Source organism: Mytilus californianus, unplaced genomic scaffold, assembly GCF_021869535.1.
Source record: "Mytilus californianus isolate M0D057914Y unplaced genomic scaffold, xbMytCali1.0.p SCAF_4, whole genome shotgun sequence".
Taxonomy (NCBI): Eukaryota; Metazoa; Mollusca; class Bivalvia; order Mytilida; family Mytilidae; genus Mytilus; species Mytilus californianus.
The window spans coordinates 20,649,183-20,660,421 of record NW_026262690.1 but is presented as its reverse complement, the minus strand read 5'-3'; the positions used below and the strand labels follow the sequence as shown (position 1 = coordinate 20,660,421).

General features: G+C 31.3%; 1 protein-coding gene across 1 annotated transcript; it reads right to left on the bottom strand.

Annotated features, from left to right (window-relative positions):
• Positions 1 to 2,672: 2,672 nt before the first annotated feature.
• LOC127737670 (dynein regulatory complex protein 8-like) lies at positions 2,673 to 10,922 on the bottom strand. Its single transcript, XM_052248534.1, has 6 exons — positions 10,860 to 10,922; positions 6,225 to 6,309; positions 4,538 to 4,610; positions 3,755 to 3,834; positions 3,273 to 3,382; positions 2,673 to 2,834 (listed from the first exon to the last, which is right to left on the bottom strand). Exons 1-6 carry the CDS (start codon positions 10,888 to 10,890, stop codon positions 2,719 to 2,721), a joined length of 495 nt encoding a protein of 164 aa, XP_052104494.1. The 5' UTR covers positions 10,891 to 10,922; the 3' UTR covers positions 2,673 to 2,718.
• Between the last annotated feature and the right edge of the window lie 317 nt (positions 10,923 to 11,239).

Genomic DNA, 11,239 nt, shown 5'->3' with positions numbered 1-11,239 from the left:
TTGTCTTCGTGATACACATTCACAGGCAAAATATTGGCATAAGATATCCCTCTAGAAGTATCCTTGTAGATCTCTGTGCATGTTGAACTCACAGAGGTCAACTTGGTTTTAACTGACTCTCTCTTCTCCCCGTCGTAGTTTAGATTGAGAACTTGCGTGTGGTAGCATCCTAATTATGTGTAGAGTGGTAGTTTGTTATTTACTTCCACACTCTTTACAGCTAATGTATGCATTGCAACCCGACTTATGTGTGTGGTTGACTCACAACACATGTAGCAAACGTTGTATTGTTTTAACAGTTATTTGCGACACTCAATTGATTTTGTGCGGAACGCTCGGAACTCGTTTAACTGGTGCTTTGTCTTATGTAGGATACAAAGATCTTTTGTTGACTGTTGTATATGTAGTCGAAGCTTGATGGGGAGACGCTGGATGTCTTTTGCGGAAGTCTGGACATGCACTTGCCAGAGCATTGTGTAAATGATCAGTTTTGTAATTAGATGTTGATATAAATGAATAACTCTTGTAGTAGATAGACAAGATAACAACATGATCGACCAAGACGGAATCAATTGCTTTCCTGATAGAACTTTTGCATTTTAATATCGAAGGGGTTCATCCAAAATGTTAAAGATTAATGGAAAGCTGTATTGAATTAATAAAGATATGATTTTTGTGAACAAACTTCTGTCTTTTACGGATGTTGATATAAGAATTTGTCTTTCCGCAACATGTCTTTCTATAGAGTTCTCCCGTCTTGAAATGTTAGCAAAAATTCCTAAAGCTAATTATGGATTTTACTGATGACTAGAATTGTACCTGATAATATATATATATACGGCCATGTCTGTTGTTTTGTTTGGAATAGATAGGAATTGTTTGATGCTTTTTCGGTAGAGTACTTCAATTGGATCCATTTGTGTATAATTTGTAATAGTATTTCTAAGTCATCAATAAGAACTGGTAACACATATACTTGGAATAACTGCAAGCATGCTGTTGAATTGAGACCATTCTTGTCATGTAAGCCTGTCCCCATCTAGCTGAACACAGTTCTTCTTGCTTTATAGATGTTTTCCTGGATATGTATCGAGATAGTTTGCCGTTGATTTTTGCTGTGGGTAATTCCTAAATGTACAGCAGATTCAACATTTTGAATAGATGTATCATTTAAATTAAAATTAAGTTATCCTCTAATTCTTGTTTTCCAGTTTTGATGACTACATTTTGAAGGCTGTACGGAATATTTCTTCTGTTGACTGTAGTTCTCCACTGTTGTTAAAAGCAAAATAACAAAAATACCGAACTTTAAGGAATATTCACAACGGAAATTCCGTTGTCAAATGGCAAAATCAAAAGCTCAAACACATCAAACGAATAGAAAACAACTGTCGTATACCTGACTTGGTACAGGCATTTCCTTATGTAGAAAATGGTGGATTAAACCTGGTTTTATAGCTAGCTTAACCTCTTGTCGCATAGAATTCCATTATATTGACAACAATGTGTGGGCAAAACAAACAGACATAATAGGTTAAAATGTCAAACATTGGGGTACAGCAGTCAACATTGTCTTAAAATCTTAATCACTATAAAAACAAATAGCTATTTTAACAAAGAAAAACAAAATGGCATATAGACACTCTGTAGACAAAGTACATGAACAAAAATGAAAGACAAGAATACAAAAATGACCGTAGCACAATATCACAATGGCAGGATGTCTAAACACCGAGCCACGCCAAAAGTATTACCAAAAATGGACTAAATGTTAAAAATATACAAAGATAAAAAATGAACACTATAACACGTTATTAAACTGATAAACAATGTCTATACCTAGAATATGTACTTCAAGACCATCATATATTATTTGTGAAGTTGATACAGAATATTTATCAACAAGGTCTTGGTATCTTCTGATGAACTTTTTTTAGAAAAAGACAGACATACTTTGACATAACCCTGATTCATCAACTTTTTGCTCAGACACTAGTGACGTTTATAAAGTCAGAGTAGCAGCTGCTAGCTCTTGAATTCTGAATTAGTTTAGAAATGTATATTGCTGCTAAGTCGGTGGAAATTTAAAACCTCATAATTGAAATCATCTTGTTCAGGACTTTCAAAATGTTTCAACCGTCCCCCTACCCTGGAACAGTGGTGTAACAGCACAACATAAGAACAATAAAGATGGACAGCTCTCTAACTAACAAAAAACCAATAACTGTAAAATATAAGGGCATACACCACAAGCACAGGGACACATTCTACTGCATCCACATGTTACTTTGATTGTTTCTGTTTATTCACTACTTATATGGACTCATGACGGTTTAGAGTTTGTATTTGTACAGACTGTATATATTGCCATTTAGAGGTCTTATGGATATTTTTGTCATCTAGAGGTTATGGTCTCATTTACGTATACCCCATATCTGCTTTCATACTTATTGACTTCCATACAAAAACATCTGTATTGCATCAAATTTAAGATAATCATCGATTGAAATCTTCAATTGAAAGCTCAAATTTAATTGAAAAAAATAAGTGAAAAAAGGCCCCTATCACACCCTGTCTTTCGTTTATTTCAAACTAAAGACTGCACTGAAAGACTATTTACAATCTAAATAAATCAGTAGCTATATCTGACAAAGGATAGAAAAAAATGAAAATAAAACATACAATTTTATTAAAAAAACGTAACTAAGAAAATAAATATCACAGTTCATCAATGGTCATTTGTGAAGCATAGTCTTTATAGAGTACTGTCCCTTTATCTGGATCAACAGCGGCTGATAACATCTCATCCATTTCTTCTTGCGTGAAGGGTTCACCTGTGTTTCAATAAAATAATACTGTTATCCTTGAATAACAATGGCATTCTGATTACAGATTTAACTTCAAAGACTTCAGATTTTTAGTCCTCATCCACTTTTTAAAAAGTAATACAGAGAATTTCATTTTTAAGTATATGAACAGTTCATTTGTGTATTGTATGACAGTTGATTCTTGTATATAAAGCTTTGTATCAATTGAACAAATTTTGAAGGTAATACCAAATAATCATTTCAGAAAACTAGCAAGACAGATTTAAAATCAGCAATATAGTATGGATAACTTTGAATATTAGTTTGACGATACAATTTATTTTGTTGTTTATTTTTTTTACATAGCAATGTTTACAGTTTCCAAAACAAAACAGAAAGTTTCAGCTTTGCTATCCCTTATAATACTGTATAATTTTGTATGTACTTGTTATTGACCTTACATACCTTCTTCCATCATGTATTTCGTAAGCTCTTCTGCCAACAGAAAGCCTTTTCCCTCCTGATCTAACACATGGAATGCTTTTAATATCATATCTTCAGGTTGTGGTTTATATCTGAAAAGTTTTGTATCTCTCATTACTTATCAGTAAAAGTAAATGAAATGTGGACAACTCTTAATCCAAAGGACCAAAATTTGGTAAAAAGGATGATATCTGGAATGATATGTAAACTTCATCTTTAAACCCATATTATACAACCGATATCAAAAATATACTTTACATCTCCTTAATGTTCTGACTACTAACATTCAAGATACCAGTAAATCTAGGTAATGGAAATAACATTTTCTCATATTACTGACCTCCATCATTGTAGTCAGTACAGGATGGACAAGACCAGATTGTTAAGAAGACTGTTCACCTAACAACCAAGCCAACATACTGACCAACTACTCAAATAATTTAGCTGCAATATAAGTGTCTTACTTTCTTTCCATTAATGTTTTTGTCATCATTGGTAAAAACTTTTCAAATCGTATGTATCCTGTAGGTTCCTCCTCTTCTATCTATCAATAACAAAAAAATATACATTTACAAATTGATTATAGTACAATGATCAGAAGGATAAAAAAATATGCATAATACAAAAATGTTTTATAAATTCATCAAAAGTAATATGCCTTGGGTACCCTTAATATTTGTTCATAAATTTGTAAAAGTATTCATAAATTTAGTATTTTGAAATAATGTGTACTCAAAATTTTGCTGCACTGTGTAATTTGTTGACCATATTCATGACCAAACTTACAGATTGCTTGCAGTTACTGAAACCAAGCTCAAAGTCCTTAATCTCCTGATGTAGAAATCTACTATAGTCTTCTTTCACTTTGATATGTTATAGATTTGAACTTTGAATATGTACTGTATTTTCATTTACTAAAAATGAATTAATGCTGTGCATATGCTGATTTAAGTGTCATGGATGCATACCCCATGTCCTTTCTTTTCTAGAAGATTATCCATTATACTGGTTAACTTTCATTACAATTCCTTGTGACTTTAGAAAGTACAATAAATATAGAAACTGCTGTCCTGAATAATAATTTTCTCATTGCTAACATCCTAAATGGGTGTTCATTGTTGTTTAAAACATGCTACACATTTTACAATTATTTTTATCTTTGTATGAAAATACTCAAATATATCCATTAAAACATCCGTTGAATATAAGATCTGGTGTGGCTGAGATTCCAATCCCATTATTCTTACCTCTGCCAAAATGTCTTGTAATTCTGCTTCACTTGGAACACAACCTAAAGATCTAATGATGGTACTTATTTCTCTATAAAATAATATATATATAGGTTCAAATAATATAAAGTGACTTGATGATGAAGTAGTTGGTCAACAAGTATCATTAAAAATCATTTTAGCTGATCATGACGTAGGAATTTAAGACCACATGTAACTTCAATTATTGAAAAAAAGAAAGGTGTTAGATCTATCAGTATGCCATAAAATTTGTCAATAAATTTCTAAAGCCATATACATTTTGTAAATCCAATGTATACCAGAATGCACATGCTGAAATAGCTGGCCTTCTCTACTGACCATGATTGATTTTATGTTGAAAGTCTTTAAGATAAAGGTTCTACTAGTTTTAGTAACCTTTTAACTTTACTACTTTTAAAGTCATGTGATATTTAAATGAATTAAATAATAATAATAATAATAAATTTTTATCTATATAATTTATTATTTTAATTTATTAATTGAATTTGTATTTATGTAAATGTTTTGTACATATAAATGTGAATTGTTTTGTAAATACAAATGTATGTGTCTCATAAGCCAACTCAATGACTGGGTATTGATTGTTTTAATGTATATTTTTATTATGTTATTGTATAAAGTACAATCAATATGTGATACAATAATAAAATAAAATTTATCATTTTTTATATTTATAAGTATTACATGAACTTACCATTATCCATGATCAATGTAAATGAGGTCAAGGTCAAATGAACCTTGTCAGATAGACATGTATACCTTACAATCATTCCATGCACCAAATATAGTTGACTTACTGCTTATAGTATCAGAGAAACTGACCTATTCACAAAAGCTTAACATTGACCAATGAACAATGAAAATGATTTGATTTGATTTTTGGTGTTTTAACGCCACTTTTAAGCACCACTTTTGGGCTATTTCGTGGTGGCCAGTTTTTATTGGTGGAGGAAGCCGGAGTGCCCGGAGAAAACCACCGACCTTCGATAGGAAAACTGACAATCCTAGTCAATTAAGATTGGAGTCGAGTGCACCCGCATGAGCGGGGTTCGAACTCACAACCTCAGTGTTGACTGGCTAGTGATTACAGTAGTAACTACTTAGACCACTCGGCCACCGAGGCCCCTAACAATGAAAATGAGGTAAAGGTCAGATGAACCCTGCCAGACAGATATGTACACCTAACAATCATTTCATACACCAAAGATAGTTGACATATTGCTTATAGTATCCAAACAAGGACCAAACCACAAAAACTGAACATTTACCAATGAACCATGAAAATGAGGTCAAGGTCAGATGATACTTGTTGAACAGACATGTACACCTTACAATCATTCAATACACAAAATATAGTTGACCTACTGCTTATAGTATCTGGGAAACAGACCTAATCGTGTGATAGATGGAGTAGGTGAGGCAATAAAAAGTGACATCAAACACACAAAACCTACAGACATCATACACTACATATATCTTTTTTTATCTTTTCTCTAAAGTTCTGCTTTGTTTTACTTCTCTTCTTTTCAAATAAAGCTTCATTATTTGATAGTGTTTGAAATTTATGTTTTTGTTGTTTTTCAGGCTTTCAGCATTTTCTCAGAGGTTTTTGTGATTGAAAAATAAAATTCAGTTTGCTATATATATAGATATGGTAAATCACCTGACATCAACTGTTTGATTGCTTTCATTGTCAAAAATTTCAAATGCATCTGTTATTCTCTTCTGTATATCAGCTATTAAAGAATCTGAAAAATATAAATTGATATTTAGTGTAATATTCTATTTCAAAATAAGATTTATATATTATAACAATCATATCAAGAGAGTGCTATTATGAAAAAAATATGGAAGTCAACTGGCTAGTTCTGATAAAAAAAAACATTCTATTTCAATCTGATGTATTACATGTGTATACTTAATCAATTTCAATCTGATGTATTACATGTGTATACTTAATCAATATTAAATAAAATAAGATTTTATAATATCATATTATAAATTGGGCATGGACTTATCAATTATCAATGGTTAACCAAAGTACTATGTAGGTACACAGAGGGATTAGGCTTAGACATATGGAATGTCTAAAATCCATTGAATAGCTATGAAGAGGAATATGTTTCAATAACAATCTGAAGTATAGGAAGATTAAAAGTATGTGACAGAAATGGATCTGCCTTAGTGTATTGCTATTTTTCTCATAAAAAAGGTTACTACAAGATGGAGAAAAACTACCTAATCTGCTTTGATTGAAATGATGGAGTAGAAGTCATGCATATCAAATTTTCTTCCTTTTTAAGATCCATCTATAAGACGATGCAAGCAATCAGTACAAAAACTTATGGAAAGGTTTTAAATATTTTAAGTAAAGCACATCATCAAACACACACAATTTATAAATGACGCTAGTAATGTGAAAATATATTGAAAGTTACATAAACCACTAAATGTTCAGACACTTGTGCTTTCAAACAAAGGTAAGATGATATAGGAACCATTCCCAAACACTGTTAAGCAACACATTGCATTACAAAAAAATTGACACACAAATTGGCTTTAGCATCCAAATAAACAGGACATTTACGTAAAACTGCACATTTATCAATCAGCAACATTAACAACGCAAGCATTAACAGCAAATATTTTTCAAAACAATAACAATTTGTTTATCTTTATCAAATGCACATTCAATAACTGGTTTAATCAAGAGTAGATTCAGGTGGAGGCAAAGTGGGCATGTGTCACCCCTAAAATTGGATAAAATAAAATTTTTGGCATAAATAACATGATCATCAGAATATTATCTGACTTGCTTAGTTTGTTGAAATTATAAGGTTCACATCCCTTACCTCAAGTCGGTTTAATTCTGGATCAATCTCTGTTTTATGCTGTAAATGGTTTAACTTAGCACTTTCCCAAAAAATGACCAAATGTACCAAAACATTCTTATTTAAGTAAACACATGTTTCTGGAATAATCCTTATTAGGTAGCTCAAGACCAAAGTTTGGAAAGGTAGATACATAAAATGGTTAAGCATAGAACCATAAGGATGTAAACCATCTAAGGCTGTTTATTGTATACTTAAAGGGGGTGTAATCTTAGTTCTAGTGAAACTACATAATCAAGAAGCTTAAAATTCACTATTTCAATGTATCATTTATCAAAATGTTGACTTTATAAGTGAAATTGGTTTTCTGTGAGCTACAATGTAATATTAAATTTTGGTTTGTCTGTTTAAGTCATTTCTTAAAACTGTTTGCATCTATGCTATAGGAAGTTTTAAAAACAACAGAACAAGTACATGTAGTATATGCAGTCTATCATTGATGATGTTAAAATAGCAGCTTTCTCTTTATAATTTTATTAGTCTTCAAAAGTATTTACATAATGTATCAAAAATTTTATGCAAAAACAAAGCAAACATACATTTACCAACATGACTAAAAAATCACTTACCAATACCCCCTTTGTAAAAGAAAATGTCATTTTAATATAAGCAGTGTTCTCCCCAGGATTTTTTGCTAGCACAGTGGTAAGCACGCGACATTAGATCGATTCACCTTTCGCGTATGCGACGTGATGTTACATTTATTTATAAATGCCATGTTCGTTATATTATATTAACCAGACAAAGACCTTCATTTTTATACATATGCATTAACAAAATGGAAATAAGTCAAGGTTAATTAGTTGTCGGACAGCTGAAATTTACCTGTTCAGGTGACAGGTTACAAACTATTTTGTACCGGACATTAATCGGTCTATAAAAAGTTATTTTCTTACATTTCAGCGGTTTGCATCTAATTAATTTATTCAAAACGATTGAAATTATCAGAAATATTTTTATAAATATGATTTGATGAAAAATTTTAAAAGGTTTTAAACGAAAAATCGTCAGAACCACGTTGTTTGAACTGGTACACATGTGCGCCTGTGCAGGTGGGAAATTTAATTATGCATCCTAATTCTTCAAAAATGCTAAAATTATCATTGATACCATTATCTAACGTTTATTTCGAGTTTTTTCTTGAAGAAATAACGTGGAAAGAGCTACTTAAACTCAATCGTGCTTTGAAAACGTACACAGATTTTACGTGTCCGTCTCTGGTCCGTGTTTTACCATTGTCAAGTCAACATCAAGTATTAGGAAAATGTGCTTTTTAAAAACGAAAGTTTTTGACAACGTTATTTTGCACAAATAAAGAGTCTAAGGCAGATATTAGTACGCTGATGTTGCACACTTTGAATAATGTAATGTCAATTTAACAGTTTACGTCAGAACATCGAATTTATATCAAAGTAAAGTTAAATACCATTTTAATGTCAATCATTGGTTACATGATGGCCAACTGATTACCATAATTGCCTTTTGTTACTACATGCAAGTCTTAAGGGATTAAAATCGGGATAAGACATAAAATGTCCGTCTGGCTCAAATATTTTTTGGAAGCCCTGAGTAGGTATATCTTTTTTTCTCTCAAATTTAGTTGTTTGACTTATAAACTAGTTATGTATTTCATTTACAACTTCATAAATAACTGACACAGTCACATTTTAACATGTTGCATCTTTAGAACACTTATTTTGGCAGTCAACTCTCGTTCTTTTATGTCGATCAGTGTTCTAACATAGATCATAGATGAAACTTGGTGTAAAGAACATGCAGTAAAAATCTTTTCAGAAAAATCCCAAATTGTAAATTTAAAACATAAGTTTTACAGATAAAAATAAAATGTATTATGAGCTATTGCTCCTTTATTAAATCCCACATATTTTAAGAAGTTATGGCTTGAGATTAATGTGGACTAATGATTTTACTAACTTCTGCAATATATGTTTTGGTTATATTATGCATATTCAGTATTCTTGACAAATTCTAATTTAAAACAAATATTCGAATATACATCCAAGTCAGGAGCCTGTAATTCAGTGGTTGTCGTTTGTTTATGTGTTACATATTTGTTATTTCGTTCATTTTTTGTACATAAATTAGGCTGTTAGTTTTCTCGTTTGTATTGTTTTACATTGTCATTTCGGGACCTTTTATAGCTGACTGTGCGGTATGGGCTTTGCTCATTGTTGAAGGCCGTACGGTGACCTATAGTTGTTAATTTTTGTGACATTTGGTCTCTTGTGGAGAGTTGTCTCATTGGCAATCATACCACATTTTCTTTTTTATATGTATGGTCTCCTCTAATGAAATTCTATTTTGAATACGATGCAGTCCAGTAAATCCACCCATATAAGGCTTTGATCTTATGTATTTCTGCTTAATTACATACAAATTGTATCAAATTTAATATAAATCGATTCACTGACAAATCAATTTTGAGTAGTTTATCTCATTTCCCAAAAAATATCTGAAATAAATTTCAAAATCAACAAAACAAGTCGGTCATCCGTGTTTTTATCGGAATGTGTTTGTCCAGGAAAGCCGTTTATGCGCAGTAAATATGTATGGAGGGCCAGTTTATCACATATTTATGAAAGGAAAAGGTGATCTATCATTAGCCACTTATGAAGGGATTCCAGATAATCCTCCCCCCAAAAAAAAAATTTCAAGTTTGAAATGAGTTTTGTAAACAACAATATGATTATCGTTAGCTCCAGGAACTGCATTAATATATATCACTATATATTTTCGTAATAAAGGATTTTTCCTTAAAATTTGACATGCAGTGAAGATAAGGACAGTTCCTATGAATAAAATAGCAGACAAAATATTCATGGAAGTGACAATTATGGAAGTAAATGGGAGTGGGCAGGTTTACCGGACACTTAACTGTACATGTATGTGTCAAAAGCAAAATTATTTATCTTCCACCTTCAAGTCAAATATAATATAATTTTTATCACTTGTAAATATTAAAAAAAAAATTAAGCCGGATCGACTTTAAAATCGTCTGTATCGAATCGGCCCTGGTAAACATGAAACGTTAACATGTTTGTGAGCTCTGAATTACCCCCCTAAACTTGGGACAATGGTGTAACACTAACAGAATAACATAATTAAGAACAAACGTAAAAAGCTAAAATTGTATCTGAGTTTTAGTAAAACATTATAAAGTAGCATACAACGTCCAGCAAATTTGTGCATCTGAAAATACCAACAAGTTAGATGATAAATATAAAAAAGTTTGGTTCTCGTGTTTGCGGCATACAAATGTTAGCATAAAATAAATCCAAAATGCAAATTCATTTCCTCAACGATCATCAACTAGTGTATATATCCAAAGAAAATTTATTTTATAATGATGGGCTCGTATAAGTTTTGTTCTTATTGTGAATTCCTACCCGCGTTTTCCTTCTGTTCAGCATCAGCCATCTTGTTTATATTGGTTGCTAATCGGTGACCTTGACTTTAAATTATCTCTCCCTGAAATAAGTGCAATTTTTATGAAAAACGAATTTCGGAGTAAAAATAAAATTGTAATTTAAAAATAAAAGGATACGCTGTTTGTTATACGTCAATGAAACAGCAATAATACAAAAAGTACATACATAACAATTGTTTTTTAAGACGAAGATTTTATTCCAATTAAAGACCCCCGAAGTTCATAAACATTAGCGTGACACGACAACTAACATCAATAATTTGAGATTAAAACAAATAACATTCAAAATGAAATTCATATTTCTGAATATGAAATTAATGGAAATTGATATGCTTCGTA